At 35.3% G+C, this 23,685-nt stretch overlaps 3 protein-coding genes across 13 annotated transcripts; 1 reads left to right on the forward strand and 2 right to left on the reverse strand.

The window, feature by feature from the left end:
• Nucleotides 1-1,742: 1,742 nt before the first annotated feature.
• On the reverse strand, nt 1,743-13,861 carry LOC117906191 (putative bifunctional dihydrofolate reductase-thymidylate synthase). 10 transcript variants are annotated; one of them, XM_034819164.1, is made up of 16 exons: nt 13,622-13,861; nt 12,652-12,736; nt 10,369-10,881; nt 9,892-10,291; nt 9,719-9,763; nt 9,384-9,449; nt 8,622-8,683; nt 8,466-8,540; nt 8,227-8,392; nt 8,013-8,136; nt 7,742-7,848; nt 6,893-7,082; nt 6,570-6,722; nt 4,495-6,277; nt 4,149-4,424; nt 1,743-3,539 (listed from the first exon to the last, which is right to left on the reverse strand). In XM_034819164.1, exons 2-12 carry the CDS (start codon nt 12,693-12,695, stop codon nt 6,972-6,974), a joined length of 1,713 nt encoding a protein of 570 aa, XP_034675055.1. In that variant the 5' UTR covers nt 12,696-12,736; nt 13,622-13,861; the 3' UTR covers nt 1,743-3,539; nt 4,149-4,424; nt 4,495-6,277; nt 6,570-6,722; nt 6,893-6,971. The 10 variants fall into 10 exon arrangements, with proteins under 10 accessions (XP_034675055.1, XP_034675054.1, XP_034675053.1 ...); XM_034819163.1 differs by having other exon boundaries at nt 4,149-4,236; nt 4,389-4,424; nt 4,495-6,722; XM_034819162.1 differs by having other exon boundaries at nt 1,743-2,741; nt 3,434-3,539; nt 4,495-6,722.
• On the forward strand, nt 1,783-2,524 carry LOC117906194 (heavy metal-associated isoprenylated plant protein 2-like). Its single transcript, XM_034819170.1, has 2 exons — nt 1,783-1,868; nt 2,095-2,524. The coding sequence occupies exons 1-2, from the start codon at nt 1,860-1,862 to the stop codon at nt 2,428-2,430; spliced, it is 345 nt and encodes a 114-aa protein (XP_034675061.1). The 5' UTR covers nt 1,783-1,859; the 3' UTR covers nt 2,431-2,524.
• Nucleotides 13,862-16,412: 2,551 nt separating the features above from the next.
• Nucleotides 16,413-22,742, reverse strand: LOC117905953 (phosphatidylinositol/phosphatidylcholine transfer protein SFH8-like). Of its 2 annotated transcripts, none has more exons than XM_034818846.1 (14): nt 22,410-22,742; nt 22,030-22,327; nt 21,850-21,949; nt 21,463-21,729; nt 21,283-21,360; nt 21,029-21,130; nt 20,848-20,897; nt 20,656-20,755; nt 20,416-20,514; nt 20,193-20,306; nt 19,228-19,357; nt 17,901-18,304; nt 16,878-16,952; nt 16,413-16,769 (listed from the first exon to the last, which is right to left on the reverse strand). In XM_034818846.1, the coding sequence occupies exons 1-14, from the start codon at nt 22,441-22,443 to the stop codon at nt 16,746-16,748; spliced, it is 1,875 nt and encodes a 624-aa protein (XP_034674737.1). In that variant the 5' UTR covers nt 22,444-22,742; the 3' UTR covers nt 16,413-16,745. The 2 variants fall into 2 exon arrangements, with proteins under 2 accessions (XP_034674737.1, XP_034674738.1); XM_034818847.1 differs by having other exon boundaries at nt 16,413-16,766; nt 22,410-22,738.
• Between the last annotated feature and the right edge of the window lie 943 nt (nt 22,743-23,685).

Below are 23,685 nucleotides of genomic sequence, written 5' to 3' on the forward strand. Positions count from 1 at the left end.
AGGACGGAAGAGAAAGAGACTGAAGAGACCTCTTTTCCCCACTACAGGGAAAGCGACATTCAACTACTGGAGGGTTGTTCCATCTCATGCCTGACACGCCTCATTTATTCATCCAGCTGGGTTTGAACTAACCTACCTTCATGGAAATGGTGGTGGAAACTGAGAGAGGTAACAAGAGATATGATAAATCCTCAGTTTAGGCGCACTAACTACGACTGCAATTCTGATTTTTGACTTGGTTGGCTTTAACTAGTTTTAATTCAATGACTTGTTCCAGAGTAGTAATTCTATCACTTATGCACTTGAAAATCCTTCAACCTGGGGGGTGAAAATTGTTTGTTGCGACTTTATGAATGCTTTTACAAGTCAAAGCTGGATTTCTTTCCCAGCATGGAGAAATTGTTTTCCTGTGTGAACTGTAGGTGCAAAATAGGATCAAGTTATTGATGGAAACCCTAATTCTTGGATCATTCAAAGGAGGTCTGCAGCAGCGCAATAGAAGGATATTATTACCAGATTACTGCAGCATTCACATAAAACATGTAAGATCTTAGAAGCTTGAATATCTTTGCAAATGGCGCTTCCCTTTTGGTACCAGGTCACATAAGCCATAATCCAGACAGGAATGCTGCATCTGCAGAAACCTATTACTTGGTGATCAAGTTCAACCTCCCTTTTGCCAGACCATTCGAAAGAGCAGGTAGCAATTAATTAAGTTTTAATTATTTTCATTGAGTTCCCCAGTTGAATTTTTGGTTAAGATGTGATGCATGGGTGTAGAATGGACCTTTTAAGTTGAGGGGTTAGTTCATTAGTGCCCAGAACAAAATTTGTGGACTATGCAATGGAATCACGGGTTTAAATACCTAAATGCTTTTATATATGAGGCAGCTTTTTGTTCTTAAGGTATAGTGTAAGCATGAAAATCTCAAACTGGTGCTCTTTTGAGTAAGACAGAATTCTCCACTCACCATAGTAACAGCTCTCAAATGTACAATATCGGATGTGAGCAGTAGTTGCTATCAAAATTGGAGGTTACATGTGCCAGCATTGAGTGTTATGTCAGTGTGTACATAACAGAGACCAATCATTAAGGTCAGTTCAACTGAACCCTCGGTGTAACAAAGCTGAAATGAAAATTAACGGCCTTTACTGAGTTGAAAAATCAGCTTCATATTCCCTTCTCTGCAAAACATCAGTCTACAACCACATGATATTGTCTACGCAAAATCACAGTTTATCCAGAGAAGAATAAATGTCTCACCAGACGCAGTACTGTTCACTGCAGCACTATCCTCTGGATGGACGAGATACCATGTACCTCACCTGTCACATTTCAAAGTTAAATCCCTTCTGTTGCCATTGGAAACAAGTCAAATTCTACCTCTGGTATATGCTAAGAACATGGTAAAGTTAGAAAAGTAACCATCTAATGCAAAATATCTCTGATTTGTGAGTGATGTTGGCCATATTAAAGTACATTCTAGGTGCTTGATACAGTTTAGGCCAAAATGGAAAACGGGAAGCCATGATTTAGCATGAAATCATTGAGATATGAAAAAATGCACATTAAATGCAAAAGGGAGGTAATAGGTGATCCAATCAAGAACCCCTTCTGACCAACATTTAATTCGAGTCACTAACCAACACTGTCACTACTCTTGTCTTCAACCAAACTCTTATAAAAAATATGTAACTAAGCTAAAAGGATAACAAACAATTTTCCAAGAATTACCAACAAATTGAAAGAGAATAATTTTTATAAATAGCAACTATGAATCCATTCACAACTTCCACAGCAGCTTGTTCTACTCCATTTTCCTATGCTTACAGTTAGTACAGTTCTGTACTAAAAAACCATGTCAAAGGTTCCATCTCTTCCTCAAACTCCCATACTTCTATAATGGCTCTATGGTTTAAGTGGTGTTTTATATTAGCTTATGCATTAGATTTATGAATTCTCATCTTTCTGAGCAGTTCTTTCCCTGCACTGACACTTTTCAGTACTTTTTCAGCACATCTGATATGGAATATAATTGATCTGCTCTGAGCTCAGAGTCCGTACTAAAGACCCTGGCTCTCTTTTTTATGCAGAAAACTGTTGTGTCAGTGGAACTACTCTGTTCAAAGTGCAGACAGAAGGTCATGAAGTTAATTGGTGCAATAGAAGGGATAACTTCTGTTGTTCTTGACCCTTCAAAAAATACAGCCACAGTAATTGGAGAAGCTGATCCAGTGAAAATTATCAAACAGGTGAGGAAGTTCAAAAGATCTGCAATGATTGTGAGTATAGGTCCTCCCAAGGAAGAGAAAAAGGATGACAAGTCTGTGTCCTCCCAAGTCCATATTCATAGCCTTCCCAAGATCTGTCAGGGTTGTGATGTCTGGTACATGGTCGGTGCAGATTATCATATATGTTCAATTCTGTAACTAAGAAACCCATGTCTCATGGATCTCTGTATTCATTACGAGTTTAGCTCATGTAGTTCAGCCATTTGAACAGATAAAATTTTTCTCCTTTTCCTGTTTGCTGCCTTTTTGAAATTATTTTCTCCGGAAACTATATTTTCAAAGGGTTTGGCAACATAAATATTGAGACATTGATAAATTTCCACAACATGCCGAACTATACATTTAGCAGGAAAAACACTTCCTCAGAATAAGATGGTAGTTCATACCTGAAGAGAAGCAAGTCATTAAGTAGTTGTTCTTCATTCATAAACACACCTTGTTGCTATCATCTGGTCAGTCAATGAAGGAAAATGTTTTGGTCGTAAGCTTAGAGTTTATACATGATCATCCATAAGCAGCCTCACCCAAAACAATTCAATTTGATTTGTATATACTTTTTTGATGGGTGTATACTTTAAGGCTCCTAAGGATTTTGGCAGGCACCTAGCAAGAAATATAAAGCAGTTTCATTATGGGCCGCTCTGAGATTCATTATCCTTAGTTGGTATATAGTGGATAGTTTCTTGATGAAGCATACAATGGATATGTGTATATCTAGGGTAAAAATATGCAGATTTTTTGGCAATTGATTGTTCTTCAGTCATAGATTTCATAACACAAAAAAAAATCATGGGTGGTAGGACCATGTATGAAGTAAATTTCCAGAGTCAGCTACTCCATCTTTATGTAGAATCCTCTACCAACAAGAATTGAGAAAAATGTCAAGAGTTCTGGATACGAACATTGGTATTGGCACGCTTACTCTGCTATTAAGTCTCTTGGAATGTTGGAGATTCACTAAAAGCAGAGATGGGGATTTAAGGCTTCTGTTAAACTTGGATGAATACAAAAAAATTTCATCTTTTTTAGATAAATACAGAGCTCTATGTATCCACTAAGTAAGAAATTTTGATGACCGAAATCATGATGATGAAGTAAAAGTACAGGTAAAAATCACATGTAGGGTATTGATCTGATTGACCTTTCATTGCCTCTTTTCCTCGTTTAAATTGTCTTGTTGGGACTTGGGAGTCAAATGTGATGATAATCTTTGCAATCCATATGTGTCATTTCACAGCAACCTTAACCTAGTATTTTCATAATAAATGATGATAAAGAAATTATCGAAACATCATTATATGTTTTGCATGGATGTGATTGCACAGGCAAAATGCTAAAATATATGAAATACATGACAACTCATGCATTGTATCCAAAAGCTTAGAAAATGTAGTTTTCGACCAGTGGGGCAGGTTCAGCTCCTGTTTCTCCCCAACCGGAAAATCAAATCAAAATGAGCATCGTGTCACTATGTTGACAAAACAAAAATTTGTGCCCCAAGTCCCAACAAGCAATTCAATAGCTAATTGACATATGAAATATTAATAACAATATGAAATAATGGAGAAAAGTATCCATATCATTGACGAATCAATGCGATATGAACATGAGAGCCCATTTGAACTTTTTGAAGGAAAGAGACTTGGAAGGGATGGCACAAGTTGGATAAGGGACAATGTAAACACTTCTCTTTTCATTCTCTGAAATAACCCTAGTAGTTCACTATGGGAAAATTCTGCACACCACATGAAAATTGATTGATTTCATTATGCTCCAGCTTTTTCTTTGCCAAATTGTAGTAACCCTATTTACAATTACAACCTAAGAAGTTATATGAATTTAGCATAAGAAATTACCTTTGCCTCTGCATTCAGAAATTCTTATCAGCAGCTTTTACTTGCAAGAGCTTGGGATCAGCAGTCAGGTTAGGAAGGCATTAAGAATCTATAGGGGAAAAAAGGATTAGCAGTTGATCAATGCTAAATAGTTTAAATTTGGAGAATTATCTATTAATAGTCAACAGGTTCACATTTGAAATCTCCCAGGTTACCAAAATCGTGGGTAAAAGGTAAAATTATTGGATTAAATTTCTTGACCTTCATTTCAGTAAAGCTTTGACCAACTTTGTTTTCCTGCAATTTCAAATATGATAGGGTCAAAAAATAGAAAAAAAACGAGGGCAGAAAAAGTATAATAGTTCACCTTTTATAGCTGAGCAGCTTTACAACAGGTAGTTTATGTTGCTCCATTTCTTGTTGGCAGGGGTCACGATGCCACTGGTCCAAACTTGTCTTAATTCTCCTTTATCTTGACAATACACTTGAAATGAGGTAGTGGACCTTTCTCCACTTGATGCCTTGGTTTTACGCTTGAGGTCCATGTGCTTCTCTGTTTCCAGTGGACTAGCCTTTTCAAGCCTCCCAGAGGCAAAGCCGCTATAAATATTAAAGATACTAACCTCATCTCCTCAAAAGCAGAGGTTGTGATTTGCAAAGAAGAAACACTACAGTGAAGTCTATCATCAATATTGGAGCTAGTGAAGGCAAAAGTGACTGAATTCTGAATTCTCTGAATGCTCATCCACTTTAACCCACCAAGACATCCATTTCTGCTTTGTGTTCCCCACCCCTCTGCCTCAGTTCTAATTTCAGCTTTATGTGGGAGAGATATACAACAAGGTCAAACTAGCTTCTCCAGTTCCTTAATCAATTTTCAACACAGATTTCCTTATTTGGTTGTAAACATTCCCACAGCAGCTTTATATGTATTGTCCAGGTTTCAATGTTTCATGGTTACAACCTAGTGCATTGGTTTCTCTGTTTTGTGGGGTCACTTATGCAAACCTCCATTTGGGTTCTGATCAAAGAAATGAAATCAAGCATAGAGAATGCCACTGCTTAATGATAGGTTGTGATTCTAGGTATGAGAAGGTAATTACAATAATATATATGTATATACCATCATCAAAACTGTACCAAAAGAAGATAAATAAGCTGTGAAAATGGTGATAGAAATCACATTTTTGGGAAATATAATCTACATTTGCTGATAAGAAAGGTCAGTGGCTATTTTTCTGTCTCCTGGTACTGAATTTGAGGCTGTATGCCTCCTCCCAATGTTCATTTTTCATTTTGCCTTTGTCCCATTTATTTCCTTTGATTAAACCATTGTGTTCCCGTGGGGCTATAGTTTTAGTAAGAGATACAACTATATGGTTTTACCATTCTCAAATAATGTGTTTGTTCATCTTCCATTTCTTTCTGACAGATGCTAAGAAGCCGTCACTTTGGATCTCTCAAGTCTTTTATGGTTTCCTAGTTTCCAGTATGCCCACCTTTTAGAAATAAGATTTAATTTCTTGGTGATAATGGATCGTCCTGGAGCTCAAAACTTATGGAGGTTACAAGGACTACGACCTAAACGCACTCTTTTGAATGATGTACCCCTTGGAATGAAACAAAAAGATGTAGAAGGCATCATTAGTCATGTGATAGAATGAGTCTTTTCCAATGGAAAAGAGGGCAACTTCCCCATGATATATTCTGTAATCTGTATATTGAAATTGGCTCAAAATCATAACTTCTATTAAGATCAATTGCAGTATCCCATGAAGCCCATAGATCCCTACTCCTATTATAAAGCATGTCAAGGTGCAGTCCACCAATGTTTCTTCCATCAACTTTCAAGCAACTGGAAATATCAATGAGCTACAAGAATCTATTATCATGAGAATAACTGCAAATAGGCAAAGGTAAACTTGCAAACAAATTGGAGCATCCTTCAAAACTTGCATGATTTATAATCTAATAACCACCATCTGAATAGGTCCAGGAGTACCATACAACCTACACGCAAGGAGATCCTAAAGCATCTTATAACCATTTACTGCATCATAGAAAAAGGCTCACGTACAGCAGCTACAGTTCTCATCATAAAAAAAGAAAAACAAACAGCATACCAACTAAAATCCTCATGCCACCAGCACCTGAAATCATTATCAAAATTGAAAGGGAAAGTTATAGAAATACACACACACACACACATATATAGTTTCGAGTTTCCAATGCTCACTTATTTTATCATGCAATCCTAGACAAACAATATTTTGTACCACTATGTGCATGTAGGTGTGCAGTTCATAGAGGGAATGTCACTGCACAATTAAGTGTACATATCTGCCAAAAAAAAAAAAGAAGAAAGAAAGCAGAGAACCTCAATAAATATTTGTGTGTGTGTGTGTGTGTGAGAGAGAGAGAGTGGTAAAATAGGAAGAGAACCTCAATGAACAGTTCCCTATCTAGAAGCATGCAACATAGGAGAGATGCTTGTCATCCACATTCAATGGGCTTCACAACTCAGTATTTCCAAAAAGATATACAACTTCTGATAACATAATAATAATGATGGTGACAATTCTCCAATGTCACACCCTGCACAGATGAAAGGTAAGGATGCCAAGGCCTTGAGATACATTATAGTCTATTGTCATAATTTAGAAGTAAAATGGAAAGTACCAAAGATATTAAATAAGATAAATGAGGGCCCACAAGGACAAAATATAAAATAAGAAAAAATTGTAAGCTGGATATTTAAAATTTACCTGAAAAGCTGACGGTAGCCATGCTTACGGGGAGGGAAGAAACTTTGAATTCTTTTTGCTACCATTTAAAAGCTCGCTCCTACACTGACATTGTCATTTCAATCTTCTGGTGAGGATTATAACCTATAAGCTCAAAGTCAGTTGCCACAAATGATTCAATATCCTTCTTCTGTGGATTGATCTTCAAAATCTACAGGAACAGGCAAAGACAACATAGAAGTTCAGAAAGGGTAGTAACTAGGAGAAAGTACTTAAAAAATGGTATATAAGAAAAAGGCAGAGCTACCTTGGATACCCCTTATATTGCCACAAATACTTTATATTCTTTCATATTTCTGTAAGTACCATTTCATGTATTTGTTCATATCCTAACCTCATATATTTTATAGGATAGCATCAATCGCCTCATCCCTTCCCTCCAACCTCACCCCACCCCAAAAACAAAATAATAATAAATACGTGCATAACAATGTCATCAAGTTTTTTATATAACATTATCATATAGCTTATCTAAATAATGATCAGGGAAAATGTATCCTTCATATGTTGGGTCTTTTTCCAAAAACAATTAAAATTAAATTTGAAACCAGCCTGGATTTCACAGAATCAAGGAAAAAATGTGATTTCCAAGGTGTGTAAAATTTTTTCCTAGATACGAGGAAAAAATAGGGATTCAAATAGATACATAGATAGAGAGATAGATAGAATAAACATACATACATACACACACAAACGCACATACGTACATGTACACACACGCACATTTACCAAAAACAGAGTGCCAAAGACCTTTAACATATCAAAATTTATCCGATTCAACTTGGTTCCTGTTTTACTTGTTATACTCACAGGGAAAGGTTTAGGAAGTTTCTGAAGCTGCTCCTCCAGAGGCCTAATATGAGTTTTATAAATATGAGCATCACCAACTATGTGGATGAAATCACCAGGGACAATACCTGTACAGGCAAATTAATGTAGAGGGATTCTTAACAAGATGTAGATGATTGATAACTCATGATGCCAATGCCAGGACAGAAATGAAATAGAACTATGGAGAAATTATAACTAGATCCTCTTATTTCAAAAGGTTTAGATTCTCATAGTAGAAATAAATACATACCACAAACATGGGCAATCATGCATGTCAATAAAGCATAAGAAGCAATGTTAAATGGCACACCAAGACCCATATCAGCAGAGCGCTGATACATTTGACAGGATAGCTCCCCATTGGCTACATAAAACTGCAATGTAGAAATATGCAAATAAGAAACATTGCATTTTACTACCATAAAATAAGGAAAAAAGTGATAGAGAATTTGCATGTTCCAAACCTGAGAAAACATGTGGCAAGGCGGAAGTGCCATCAATTTAAGATCAGATGGATTCCAAGAAGAGAGTATAATACACCTGTCATCGGGTTTATTCTTGATCTTATCAATAACATCAAGCAACTGATCAAATCCTTGACCCATGTAGTCAGCATGCATGTTGGTATACCTGTTAAACAGAACTCTAAGGAGGATGATTGAATGATGGAACAAAAATTATACTAAATGTACAGCAAACTAACCTGGCACCAAAGTGTCTCCACTGGAACCCATCTATGGGTCCCAAGTCCCCCTCTTCCCTATCTGTCAAACCAATACTGCAACATATAGATATATAAGTTACCCTGCAGGACAAAGCAGTTCTAAAATAGAACAGATTCCAATAGCCAAGTAGTTGCCTGTCAAGGTACTCTCTGGATGCATTGCCATCCCATATATGAATGTCTTTCTCCTGCAGTACCTATTGCAATAACATCTATCTATAATCCATTTCCTCAAGTATAATTAGTTTTTAAAAAAAATATTAAGGACTTGATAAATTTCTCCGAGACAATAATGATTCAAATTGCCACTGTACCAATCTTCTAAATTGACTTATAATGTTTATTTCAATGAACAATAATCAAATCAAAAGTGCCAAACAAAGCCCAAGCTCATTAAGCAAAAAACCTAGCATACATACATTAATTGTCTATGATGTTGATGCACAATTTAAAATATCTGAATTAAATAAACGTAATTATCATTTTATTTGATTATTAAAAAAATGCCAAATTAGATAGCATAAATGATGATATCCGATCTTTGGCATCCATATTTCCCCACAAAAGAGACATCAATTAGAAGTCTGCCATGTGTTTCATAAGGAGCAAATGTTGTTTAATGGGAGCACTTGAACATAAGATGCTTCCAAATTGTTATAGGATAAAGCTCCATGTCCAAATGTTTTGCACAAGTTCTTCAAACTGACTCAAATCCCTCAAAAAATCAATAATAAACAATCAATCAGTATAACAATTTATACCGAAAAATTGAACAACATGCAAAAATTATACAAAAACAAAGTGTTGGCTCCTTCTGTTTGACTTGTGTGTGTAATTGCATAAAGAACAGTAAAAGAAACACATGGATTCTGAGACAATTTATGAAGATGTCATAACCTTTGCATTTGTTGAACCACTAATAAACCACAAAAGCTCTTCAACAACACCTCTCCAAAATACTCTCTGCATAATATTTAAACAGATAATTAATGACAGCCTAGAAACCATAGATGAAAAGAAAAAAATGTATGACATATAGATGAATATCATCTAGTGACCTAGAGATATAGGGTATCAGGTTTACTAATGAAGTAGGCTGGAAACATCATATAACATCAGGATGGAAACAGATATCATGCCCTTAGCCAAGCTGATAAAATCCAAAAAAGTGCTCACTATAAAACAATAATGTAACAAGTTGCTATAGCAAAGCTATAGAAGAGAACAAATACCTTGGTGGTAAGAAGCGGAAAAGATAAACGCAGATTGAAACGCATCTGCAGGTGTACAAGAATTAAGAAATCTAATCAAATATCTTATTGAACATGATAGCATGAATAGAAAGAAAAACATGTGAGAAATAAAAGAGCAAAAGACATGTAAATAACTTAAAGTCTAGAATTACCTGACAACCAAATTTTGATACAGTGTCAGTCCCCGTCCTGTCAGCTTTATGAGTGCCGCTTGAGATAATTTCTTTTAGTAGTCTTAGATACATAAATTCATCATGTCTCTCAAAAATCATCTTCGGCAAGAAGGTAAAACCCTGTATCTTGAGCTTATTTGGAACTGAACCACCATTAAAATTCACCCCACTGCTCAAAGCAAAAGATTCCAAGGCAGAACTCCTCACACGAACATAAGTCACAAAAGAATATAGAATATTGTTTTCCAACAATGGTACTGATGAATACCATGGACGAAATACAGAAGTGTCAATAGTGGGAATGAAAGTGTCACATTCAATGCTTGTCTCAATTTTAGTGATGTGGATGGCATCACAACCAGGAGCATTCAGTGCTTCCCTGTATATAAGATCACCAATATCATTATAATTAACAAAACAGTTTCCACTTCATTCAAAGAGCAATAAATTACTCACCTTAATATCTGACCACCCCCTATAACAAACACCTTGTCTATTGACAAACAATACGGAGATTCTGCCAGTAATTTCAAAGCTGACAGCATGCTTCCACATATGACAACATTCTCTACAGTTGCAATATCAAAACTCCCAGACCGAGTGAGCACCACATTAAGGCGACCAGGTAAAGGTCGATAGTTGAGGGGGATACTTTCCCATGTTTTCCTGCCCATTACTACTGCATTCTTTTTCCCAGGATCTGATGTAGTCATTGTAAGCTTCTTGAAAAATTTAAGGTCAGAGGGCAAATTCCATGGTAACTTCCCATCCTTCCCAATGCCCATCTTACGTGTTGCAGCCACCACAACTTGGTAAGTCCTTTGGGAAACAGGATGCACTCTTTCACCACCATTATGATAGCACATGGCAGAGTCACCAGACAAAACTGAATAGCTTGTTTGCACCCTGTGCTTAGCAATCACATTCAGAACTGTAAACAATCGTGACAATGCTGATGCAGAACCAGGCCTGAAAGAGCTAATTCTTCAGGAATTTAGTGGAAACTGAGAGTCATGAGCATACAAATTGCAATATTGATAATCAAAATATATAGAAAATGGCAATTGAAAGCATTGCAACATATGCTAAAGCCTCAAATGTATGGTTAACTAAAACCAGAAAGCTGGTATGGAAAATAACAGTCCATTATTAAGGCCTCAGGAGGGGAGAGAACACAAATCTTTTTGGGAGGAACTGGGGGCTATGGGAAGATCCTTGTTGGGGAGCTTTCTCTGGTTGATATCCCTTCATAGGGGGCTCTTTCACATGGTGCAAAGTACTGAAAAGGCAATGTCAACAATTGACCATTTCCTGATCATGGGTGATTGGGAGGATCACTTCACAAATACAATGCAAATCTTGTTGCCAAGGCCAATGTCTGCTCATTCCCCTATGTGGCTTACGGTGAAGGAATTCAAAGATATGGCGAAGGTGTGGTGGGAAGGTTATTGGTTCAATGGATCTTGCTTCGATTTGGCTTCAAAGTTGAAAGTGTTATAGGAGGATCTTAAAGATTCAAATAAAGGGATCTTAGGGAATATAGCAGCTTGCAAGGCTCGTATGCTGGATCATATAAACTACTGGGATGGCAAGAAGAGGGAAGGATCACTTTCCTTGGAAGATAGGGAATCTAGAAGGTTGGAATTAGAAGAGTTTAATTATTGGCCATATTAGAGAAAAACTCTTGGAGGCAAAAATCAAGGGAGGTGTAGTGAAAGGAAGAGGACAAAAAGACAGTTTTTTCACAAAATGGCTAATGCTTGCCATAGAAAAAATCTCATAGGGAGCACTAGGATAAATGGAGAGTGGGTGACGAAGGAGGTTGAGATTTCAAGTTGTGAATTATTTTCAGCTTCTATTGTCGGATTCAGTGGGGAAGTGGAGACTGAATATAGATGACTTGTCTTTCAAAATGTTGAGCAACCCAACTATAGTTGGTTGGAAGATGTGTTCATTGAGAAGGAGATTCATGATGCTCATATAGTGCTAAATAGGGACAAAGCTCCTAAACCAAACGTTGAAAACATGAAATGCTTGGGGAAGGATCCTAACCATGTACCATCTTAAAAGAAGAGGATGGTTTTTGGCAGGTTATTGCTATATGTGCAAAAATGCAAAAGAATCAATAGACCATCTCCTCATCCATTGTTGGAAAGCTTAAGGGATTCTATTTATTTGGCCTTTCATGGGTACTCCTTTATTCGGTGAAAGACTTGTTAATGGGTTAGAATGGGAGTTTTATGTGCAAGAAAAGAAGAAGGGTTTCGAGTGTAGCAGAAAAACCTTGGAAAGGGTGCAACACACAAACTCCCTTATATCTAGTCTATACATGTGGTCTCGCGGGTCTCTTCAAGATGATGTTCAAGGTGGTCCCCATCCTTAATAATGGTTATGTTCTAAGTATTAGACCGGGATTGTGGTTGTTGATTATTTCTTTTTGCTTTCATATACGTATACTTCTTGTGTACCCTGTCCCTTTTTTTTATTGGTGATTTTAATATATATGTATTATTTGGCTATCAAAAAATAAGAACAGTCCATTATTAAGGTTTCTCCCAGTGGGAGGCAAAAAATTTAGGAGAGCTGATAAAAGAAAATGCCAAACCAAGATTTGGCCCACTATGGTTTATCTGTCACTCCAAATGCAAAACAGACTGTTGTCATACATGGGTTGCATAAAAAAAATGTCACTAGAAAGTCATTATATTCAGGACATGACACAAAGAATGCAATTGTAACCTTGCAAAAAGTTGTGTTCCTTGAGCACAATATAGCATCAACATCTTGATGTTTTTGGAAAGCTAACCACATTTATTCATCTATCCTGCAAAGAAGAAGGAAAATGAAAAATGAAAAATAAATAAATAAATAAATAAAGATAAGCTATTTATTTTAAGTGTTAACAACTAACAGTGCTTCCTTTTAAGTGATGGAGAAGTTCATCGACATAACTCTATACAGCTAAAGATTTTCAAGTTTTTACAAGCAATATATGGTACATTAAGAAATTAACACAACATCCACCTAATTTAAATACAATGCAACTTGCTTAGGGAGCATAATGACGGCGAAAACGCTTTTTTATAGCTGGCACATTACGACCTCAGGTTTATAAAAAAATCAAAAGTGGTTTTCTCTTGGAGAAGGCACTGTAAAATGAACACAAAATCAGTCTAGGCAATAGCTGCAAAGCATGATGAAAAACTAGCAATGAATTAATACATCAGTAAACCATCCATCAAGTTTTCTTAATATAAAATTTTTACACTTTGCCAGTATACTTCTAATAAAACCTCACCTATTGGGAGAGCCAAAGTTGGGGTATCGTAATCAGACAAAGAATCACAAATCGTTAATAGCAGGAGTATAAAGCAGAACCAATATGTGTGGCTATGAAATGAAATTTGAGGAAACAATTTTCAAAAGAAAAAAATAATAATAATCATAATAAAGAAGGTCAAGACGTTTATTGCAAAATAAATGAGATTAACAAGGCGAACTAAACCAAAAGAAGACGAAATACAACCAGAAATTAAATGCTCTTGAGAGAGTGGATTGAATCTTCAGTGAACGAAGATAGATTAAAAGCAAAAAAAATAAAAAATAAAATAGAAGATGGAACGATTTCAATGATGGATTCCATGAACTTAAAAGAACATGAATAGATTAAATAGAACTGAAAGAGATAGCGAAAGTACGAACAACTTACAGAGAAAGGAAAATGGCATAATCTGATTATGCCTTGCAATCAGATTGTTAGGGTTGTGTGGCGAACCCAAACTGAAAGTTCGAGTTACTAAAGAAAGAATTCTAGCACCTTACGGTGAAACCCCCTCTCCCCCTCTTGTTTCTTTCCGCGGGAACGAAATTGATTTGTTTCAAAAACCGAAGGCATGTTTTCAGAAAATACATCTACGAGCAAGGTCTTGGAAAAATGAAAATTGGGTGGTTTGTTTGAAAACTGCTCAAAAACTGTTTTTTGTTTTTCTTCTTAAAAATAGAAAACAATATGTTTTCAATTCTCAAAAATAGGAATACAATATTTTTAAACTGCATCTTTTAATTATTTTTATTTTTAAAATATTATTTTAAAAAATAATTATACAAACATATAGAATAATTAAAAATAAAATAATAAATATAAAATTTATTTTAAATATATATATATAAATATTAAAAACATTTTAGATTTTCAAACAAACTTTTATTTTATAAAACATTTTTAAAAATAATTATCAGTCCAATATTTTATTTATTTTTTAAATACATCTAATGAGATCAATCCAATGGCTTCATAAAATTAAAAATTGTGAATTTTTTTTTATCTTATGATAAATACTGACATATCAACTAAGTAATTAAAATTTATTATCAAAATAAATTAATAAGTGATTAAGTATAATTTTTTATTAACCTAGAAAGTAACATATTCATACAGAAATTTAAAATTTGATGCAAAGTAACTGTTAATCTTTTTTTAAAATGGGCTGTCATTGGTGCACCTCCATTTGGATATGATATATATATATATATATATATATATATATATATATATATATGGAAATGTTTTGTATCTCATATATTTTAGCAATGTGGTAAAATTGATGAGGAAATTAATAATTTCCTACTAAAATATAATTTTATGAAGAATAATTTATAATTGGTGATTGAAAGTAATACAAAGTGGTTGAAATTTATTAAAAATAAAAATAAAAATATTTGATATTCAATCACCCCATATTATATAGTAAATGATAGGATTAATAGTATAATTATTTGAAAACTATTCATTAAGTAGAAAAGTTATTTGCCCGTAACATTTCCTTTGAGTTTGTCAATTTGCTTATGAATCTTTGGTGTGCTTTCCTCAATCCTTAGAAATGACTAGCATAACTTATTCTAAATTAAAAAATAACCTATGTCTAATACTTTTGGAAAAAAATAATATTTTAAAAATATACAAAAAGGTTTAACTTGTGGCATTTGAATTCACCATATATATTATGTCATAACTTCTCACTCGAACCCGCCCAACCCAAAAACAAACCAAGCCTTACCTTGGATGACTGCTGGGGTTGAGTCGGTTGACTAGACAATATGCCCAAGACAAATATATAGTAAAACCATAAAAAAATATTTAAATAAATAAATAAATTATAATTATTTTATTTTAAATTTTTATTTAATTAATCACTAAAAATATAAAACCTATCATTATAATTTTCTTAATCGTTTTTATATCATTTATATATTAATTAAATAAAAATAAAATATTCAAAAAATTTATACATATATCATCGTTTACTTTATATCATTAAATACAAGTGAAATTAAATGAATTATAATTTTAAAGTGAGATATATTATAATCAAATATCATAATATTGTTGTCAAATAACATTTGATGTAATTTAATAAATTTATAAAATTCATATTTTTTTATGCATGTATATAATATAATTGTCAAATATGATTAATTATACCATATACATATATTATTTTTTTATAAAACAACTTTAAAATGTCTATTATTATTTATTACATTATTTTTAGAGTTTTTATCAATATTTTCATAAGTTTTTATCAACTTTAGATTACCTAAATTTTCTTCCAAAATATTCGCCGATATATCCGTAAAATTGAAATACCGATATATCCGTGATTACTGATATTTTCATTAATGACCACACATAGAGATATACAAATTGTAGGCAAACAACTGCAAATTGAGAGACAAACATGTGGTATAGAGCTTTAATACTTATGAAATAAAGATGGATTTGTAAATATTGTATAACATGAATAAAAATGTGAGCAATTAATAGAAAACACCTAATGAGAGTTCAATGTAGATAAAAGAAATGAGAAAATATAAAATGTTTTAAGAATCCAATAATTGAATATAGTTTCTATTATCTTTAATAGTTTTTATGATAAGGTGGAAGAAATGATTTTCTCTATTGTATAATTTATCAAATTATGTTAAAACCTTATATGCTTTTATGTAAATTATTTATTTTTACCTTTTTTTTTTTTTTTTAGTATCACAAACTCTAAGAAGAAAATTTGTAAAATATGTTTTTGTTTTATCATTTTTTTAGAAACCACGAGCAAACATGACCAAAATAATTTTGGTGTCGCTTGTTTTTACAAACAAGCTGCCATGGAACCAGTTGAGAAGCCTTCAGGCCTAAGCACGGCCCATCACACCCTGCCCTGCGGCACTATTTCTTCAGAGGTGGACTTCTCATCATCGCGGGAACACCTATTCAGGATTTGATCAATACAAGGGTTATGATAAGCAGCTTCTGAAATTCCAATTTCGTTGGTAGTATTTGCAGGCATCGCTGGAATTGTTAACTTCCGAGAAAAGCATTTTCTCTGCAGATTATGACCAGCTCTTCCTCGCAGAGGGATATTTGAATTACAGTATTACTCGCATCAGAAACTCGGGAGGGCATCCATTATTTATTTTTTTATTTTATTTAACCACAAGTGATATTATTGGGAAGGTGCAGGGAATGGTAACGCATACACCCCATTAACATTCTAGTACGGAGAAAGAGTATCAGCTTGGTTATAGTGAAAACAAAAGGCACGCAGGCCCTGAGGCAATCCAAGGAACCATTATTGAAAAGAGTATGTTAGTGAGGGGGCGCATGGCATGGGCTTTTATTTACAACAATTTTTTAATCCTTCAAACATATAAAACCTCGTTGTTAAAATTGGTAACCCTCCCTTTAAGACATTTGGTGTGAATCCAAATATATATGTATTGAAACGCGATAAGTTAACATGCCGCTAAACAAGTGGTCCTCTGCAGCAATCTCTTCTTCACCAACAAAACTTCTTTTTCTGCTTCAGAAACATTCAAATATAATCATTGGTTCATGAACGCAAGGAAAACAGAAGCCAAATTGATCTTTGATGACAGATTCTGTTTATTTTATTTTTTTTGAAATTTACCTGGGACTTGGCTTCTTCTTGCCTGTCTATGTATGCAAGAAGTTCTTCTTGTCTCATTAAAGCTTCATGCAAAGCCTGCATAAGAAGAAAAGCATATATGTCATAAATAAATCCCAAGTACATGGAAATACATATTAAGAGGCCAGTGAGTTTAGGGAGGCTGACAAGCATTTAGCCAGCTAACATAATAACCAATCCTGACTAGAAGCGGAAATAATAGAAGCTAAAACCGTCTTTTCTGACACAGAAAATTCCTCATGAAAAGCATTTTTTTTTTTCTTTTTAAGTGAACAACAAGCATTAACAGGCAAGGCCAAGGGCGGCAGTTCTAACTGAATTCAGCATTTGAGATTGATTGATTGGATCAAATCTCAGAATCAGATTGTATTACTTTGGGGCTACTGAGAGGGCTTTAGCTTATACATCCAAAATTAAGGTAGCTTTATAAAGTGCCTCTTTGCAAAGATTTATACAATAAAAGACTGCAATTTATTATTTGAAAAGAAAAAAATCAAATTCTGAAACTACTTCCTATGGATTCTAGCAAAGCATCTCTTCCCTATCTTAACCAAAAAATTCCTTCTAAGCCTCATATCCCTTATACTTTCAAGAGTTTTAGCATGTCACTAAACATGCTTTAAAGTACTTTTAACATTGAGGAATATTTTAGGTAATCAAAAAGTTGTAACAATCAAGGCAATTTGGCTGTAAAAACATTCACATAGCTACAGTATACAGAGTGTCAATCTGACAGCTAAAGAACATGGCCGACCATATTCTTAATATGACCCAGTGCCTGTCATATATGATCCCAATAGGCAATAAAGTGTGTTCACAAGTGATGCATGTCAGAGATCCAGAGCCAGTCTTGTCACCTTATCAAAATCAGGCATAGGGTTGAACTAAACAAACCATAATCTGATTCATGGCTAATTTTGTAAATTTGTGAAATCAGAAAAGCATTGTATTGATTTTGTAAATCCATGGGCTGCAAATAAATTAAATCAGTTCAGATGAAGTTACCTTCTTTGTAGCAATTAGCTCTGCTTCTAAGGCATCCACCCTACAAACAGCAGCATTCAGCAACTCTTCTTTCTCATGAGGCATCTTGAATGGCTTTGCCTGCAGCAAGTCCACCTTCTCCTCAAGCTCACCCACCCTTTTCAGAACAGATGAGAAAAGGTCTGCCTCTGTCAACCTTGGAGCTGGTGAAGGAGGACGTAACTCCTCCTCAGAAATTGGTTCAAGTGTCAGGTTGGGAATGTTGTGGCCAGAATTGGACACAGAATCAGGAAGTTTCTTAGTCACCCGGGATGCTACTGAATGGAGAAGAGTAGCAAGGGCTAGGAAGAAGGTTATCAACACACCCCAAATTTTAGCACACAAACCTTCTGGAGTCTTTTCTGCTCTCGGCAGAGAAAGTATCCCTGCAATGGATTTCAATCAATTTGCTCAGTATCCAAATCAAAGTCCTAATTCATAACAAGTGAAAAAGGCATGTTCCATCATTGTTGGAGTAATCAAATGAAATTGGGTCTGTGAGAAAGAGCCATGGATCTCTGAAAAAATAGAGAAGACATGAAGCTAAAAGATCATAAAGAAAGCCATGGGTGGTCCTTTAACCTTCGCTTGTTAACTGTTATCTATAATCCCTAAAGACACCACCACAGCCATGTTGTTCAAAGTTCCATTCAGAGTTCACTTTCCTTCTTGCTTCCATATCCACTGTTGTCTACAATGCTTAAATTCTTAGATATTTAATATCAAAGCATGTTAAAAGAGGAAAACACATTCCTCTGCTGTGCTGTGGCTAAGATTTTCCCTACTAGAGCAAGGTAACCCTATTGAGTGGAGTCCAGCTAGCCAAAAGACCATCAGGCAATCTAAACAATTGAAAAAAAACAAGGAAATAACACTTAATACCTCGATATGTTTATAATAGATGACAGGTGGTTTCATGCAAGTTGAATGTTTTAAAAGAGAGGAGATCTATAAAAGAGAACATAAGTGGAAGAAGTAGGATTAGATATGCTTTACTTGAAGCCATGGCTTAAGAGTTCAGACATGCTGGGACTCTCTTGCCAACTTGCACTTGGAGAAATCAAAGGGAAAGATGAAAGTTCCTCCTTTTATGAATTTATTATTACAGGAAAAGGTAGTTGACTCTGGTTTTTTTCTACCAAATGGTGGAGTTGTCAAGAGAAAAATTAAGAAATGAAAATTTTCATTAACATGATTTTTGCAACACAGGCTTTATTAACTTTGTACTATATTCTAATTTTAACAACATATAAACACCAGGTTACACAGGGAAATCAAGTTCAACAAAGGTGCAGTTGGAGTTGCTAACCTCTTGAATCACAAGGGTCTTGAAGGGAGAGTTGCTTCTTCCATTCCGCATCCACAGCCTTATCAACCATGGGCACTTCATCATATTCAGAAAAGCCACCTGCAGAGTTTACCTTTCCAGCCATCCTAACCTAAGAAATCATTGAAATATACATTAATATAATAGCTATAACTTTAACTTTAATGAGGTGATAATCTATCCAAAAGGGAAATTTTGTGGGTGACATTAACAAAATCACTTTGGAGTCCACTCACTTTGTACCCATGCTACTGCCAAATCACAATGTTTTGGGGTTGATTTATTCATTCTACTTAAGAGGCAGAAATAACACAGCAAAACGCTATGTACTCCTTGAAAGAAAAGACTAAGCAACCATATGAATGCTTACTTGATCATTCCTTCACTGGTCTCTGTTGAAATATTTATATGAAGATAAGAAGAGAAATTTGCAACACTCATTTTTTTCCAATACATACAGAGCAAAATCATGCAAAACCATCCACTCTTGGTTTGCCTCCTAACCAAACATATGTCATCTACTTATCCAATGCAACAGGCCCATTGAGACAGGTGTCTGTTTCCAAATTGAAAACCTCGAAAAAAGGAAAAAAAATCCAACTTTATGATGTAACCTTGGCCTGGTTGATTCCTATCAACAAGAAAATATGTCTTCTGTCTAGAATGGACAAAGAAATCCTAAAAGAGGAAACCCTTAGCTTAAATAGGTGGCTTGATATGTATAAATATTGCAGTTGAACAAAAGAAGTAGAACTTAGAGAATTGGAAAAGAATATGAAAAATGAAGAGGCTAATTCATTACAAAAAAAAATGCTTTTATATAAAACAATCCCTGAACCAAAAATACAAATTTATCCCACAACCAACTGATCCAATTCTATGGATACTCATCAGATGTTTCCTGCCAATTATTGTTAAGAGTTGTAAAATGTCTTACAAAAACTTACTTCTTCACGGACAGGAGTCAACCTTGGATGCAGATAGCCCCTTGTTACTTCGGGAGAAGTGAATTCTTCCACTTCGGATCCTGACTCTGCCGTAGATGTGTCACTGCTTTTTATCTGACTCAAAAATAAATAAATAAATAAATAAGACTATCCTTACAAATAAATTCTACAGATTCAACTGAGTCATGAAAAAAAAAAAAGCTCATGTTTCAGGGTATCATACCACTGAATAAATTGGCTTTTCTTTAGTGATTACTCTTCCATCACTGTTTGAAACAGTTACTATTCGTCTAGAAAATTGTGCTTCACCACTGAGAACCATCTGCACGCAGACAATCATGTCATTCAAAACATTTACAAAGTACAATTTCCAAACAAGTGCATTAGAAGATAGGCTAGAAGGGTGACTTGATCAATTGCACAACTGAATCAATATTTAATAGTTTCAAGATGACAACCAAACCTTTAATATGTTTGGATCTTTCCACGGCCCCTTATCAGACTTCAAACAACCTCCCTGATCTGCACAGATACAGCTACCACCAAGAAATTCGGGCAACTCACTAAGAAATCACCAATATATTCAAGAAATTTCAAACAGTTAGTAGGCTTGAATGCAAAATAAGTGGTGAGTCCAATACAGAAAAGAATTCACCTTGCATCAATTATTTCAAGCAATTTGCTCTGGTACTTATTACCAAGGACCTGAGGAAAGTTTCCAAAAACAATCACTCCTTATGACTTCTGTTAGAAGTAAAGAAAACAGCACAGTGTACACTTCTAACAAACAGGGAGATCATACTCTAAACAGATTAAAATAACTTCTTTTAACTTACATGAATCTTGGAAGTTGTTTTTGGATCAAGAAAAGTCTTCACGGTGTTCCAGAGCAGCCTAAAACCTGGACCAGCATTAATGATAAACATTTGGCAAAGTGTCTGCAGAATTGATGTTTAAATGTTATAAGGGAGTAGTACAACATTCAAGTGCAGAATTGGGATTTAACCCCAAATCCTAATAATCAACATAAGGGTCAACTGTGCAATTATCATAAACTCATATAAGGGTGTTAAGCATTGAAACTCCATACCTCGGGATAGTTGTCTCCATCAATTTTCTGCAACCGCATAATGAGGTCTCTTGCATTTTTGGTTAGGTTCTTAAAACCCTGAACAATAAATGGTTGCAAAGAGCAAAGCAGGAATGTGAACATACTCCTATAAGCCAAACCATATACTTTTGGATTAACATAAAACCAAGGAAAACATACCACGCCTTGAACATCTAAAAGTGTTGTATTTGAATCAATGTGCCTCTTTGCTGCAACAGAGCAAGCAGGAAACTTAAATGCAAAACACTTTTCAAATTCCTGCACATGGTATTTCACATACCGATCCAAAGTTGTGACTTGAACAAGCTTGTTTGAATCAACTTTTCCAAGTCTTTCAATATAAACGGGTCTCCCCTCCTTATCCACACCGTGATAACCCTGAGGATAGTACTTGAGTACTTCGTTCAACTCTTTGAACTCAAAATCCTGGGAGAAACATGAAATCTCAATTAGAACAATGTTAACAAACCAATAGATCTGAGAAACCAGTAATGGAACATTGCTTCAGAAAATAGAATCTAATCATGGGATGAAATTTGAGATTACCTCCAAGATAGTGTCGGTGCCGAAGTTTTTCCTCCAGTGAATCATTTCGGTCCACATGTGCTTCGCCTTTTCCATATCAAACTTCCTGGCTTTCAAAAATCTGCAAAGATGGCAATCCCTGAGAATGAAGCTCTGTAGAGAAGTAGCCAAAATCAGGAAAAAGGCAAAGCATTGTAAGACCTCAAGAGCATATGATAGTCATCATGTCTATCGGGAAGCAAGTCATCGGAAATGAGCGCCTGTCGAAATGCTTCCACAGCTTGAAGCTCCTCCACATCTCGAACATCCTTGATGGAAACAGAAAGGAGGTGATCGTGAGACTTTCTCCTGCCCTTTTTCTTGAGAGAATGCTTGAATTTACTGGAGGCATTGATTGCTTTCTTCTTAAGATTCCCAATTCTGGTCCTCCTGTCATCTTCCGAGTTTTCGAAATCCGATTTCCGTTCTCTTCGTTCATCGTGATTGGCCCCCTCAAAACCTTCACAATATCAACAAAAAGGCCCGTTATGGTCATACATCCAATATAAAATCTAGATTTGATTGAGGGAGGGCGTGCTTACAAGGCCTGGCGAATCGGTCAAGTGGGCCGGACATGTCGATGCTCTCCGATCAAATATTCGGCGACTCCGACCGCCGACAGAAACTCCAATTCTCTGAATTCAGATGAAGAATTGGATCTTAGGATGGATCACCGCGTCAAGGACTCAAAGGGAAGGAGAGAGAGACAGGAAATTTCAAACGCTGAGAGACGTGTATGTAACTATGTATGCAGAAATAAGCAGGAGGCTGAAGGCTGTGAGGTGGGGTTTTGCTGGTGGGTCCTACTTATGACACTTGCCGCGTGGCACCATCGTGAGACTGGCGGGAATCTGCCGACAGTCGCTGGCAGTTATAGCATGGCCTTATACGTTTCAACCCTTCCTTTTTCTGCTTCATCTTTTTAATTTTGCCATCTTCTTCCTATTTCTACTCTTCATCTTCCCATGCTCGGTCCATCGTCTGTTGAAAGGTCGTATATCAGAAATCTGAATAAAAAGGTTCTTTCCATTCCTATTTTTCTATGACCATTTTAATAAAGTTAAGTAAAAGACATAAATTAATTGTACATATAATTAAAAATAATATTTTATTTTCATTTTTTAAAAACTCCCACATCATACATGATTTAAAATATTTTTTTATTTTTAAAAATATCTTTTAAAATTGTTTTTGCTCAGTAATAAAACTCTATTTGAGATTGTGATTTAAAAATCTATTTCCCCTCTCCCCCCCTCCCCCCCCCCTTTTTTTTTTTTTTTTTTTGTTTTAAATTCAGAGGAGATATTGCGGTTACATGAATTCGTTACTGGATACTGACAATACACTAAATATAATTCTATATGATTCATTCATCCGTTTATTATTAGGAAATTCAAACCCATCTCAACTCATTTATTTGGCCATTAAAGCAGCCCCCCCATAACGCCAATTAGTGGATCAGGGATCCGCACTTCAGTCGACTGTGATGTGTCAGCAAGCACAAGCAGGTTCAAGCTAATAATCCATATCCAACTGGGTTGCACCCAAGAATTCACATTCCTTTCATTCTTTGGCCTGGTCAAAGTCATCATCCAACAAGCCATGTTAAATGTACCTCAATCGGCAGCTCCGTATTTATTTAAAAGCCTGATAACACCACAGATGTGGTCCATTGCAACAACAGTAGAAACTAGTAAAACACAATCCTCATTCCTCACTCCCCCTCTGTGTCATCAGTCCTCACAAATCACCGACAACCATATTTTAAGGCCGCAAGTTTCGTACCGGAATATGGGCCACAGGCTCGAAATGTATATG

Source organism: Vitis riparia, chromosome 18, assembly GCF_004353265.1.
Source record: "Vitis riparia cultivar Riparia Gloire de Montpellier isolate 1030 chromosome 18, EGFV_Vit.rip_1.0, whole genome shotgun sequence".
Classification (NCBI taxonomy): Eukaryota; Viridiplantae; Streptophyta; class Magnoliopsida; order Vitales; family Vitaceae; genus Vitis; species Vitis riparia.

What these genes read in the sequence shown, in the direction of transcription:
- LOC117906191 (XM_034819161.1), bottom strand. Translation starts at nt 12,695, where the DNA reads ATGTTGATGCTATATTGTGCTCAAGGAACACAACTTTTTGCAAG. An exon ending in TATCAAAATTTGGTTGTCAG is followed by an intron (nt 9,764 to 9,891) that starts GTAATTCTAGAC and finishes GTACACCTGCAG; the next exon opens with ATGCGTTTCAATCTGCGTTT. An exon ending in CTTGCCACATGTTTTCTCAG is followed by an intron (nt 8,137 to 8,226) that starts GTTTGGAACATG and finishes TCTACATTGCAG; the next exon opens with TTTTATGTAGCCAATGGGGA.
- LOC117905953 (XM_034818846.1), bottom strand. Translation starts at nt 22,443, where the DNA reads ATGTCCGGCCCACTTGACCGATTCGCCAGGCCTT. An exon ending in TGACTCCTGTCCGTGAAGAA is followed by an intron (nt 19,358 to 20,192) that starts GTAAGTTTTTGT and finishes ATGATTTCTTAG; the next exon opens with GTTAGGATGGCTGGAAAGGT. An exon ending in AGCTAATTGCTACAAAGAAG is followed by an intron (nt 16,953 to 17,900) that starts GTAACTTCATCT and finishes CTTCTTATGCAG; the next exon opens with GCTTTGCATGAAGCTTTAAT.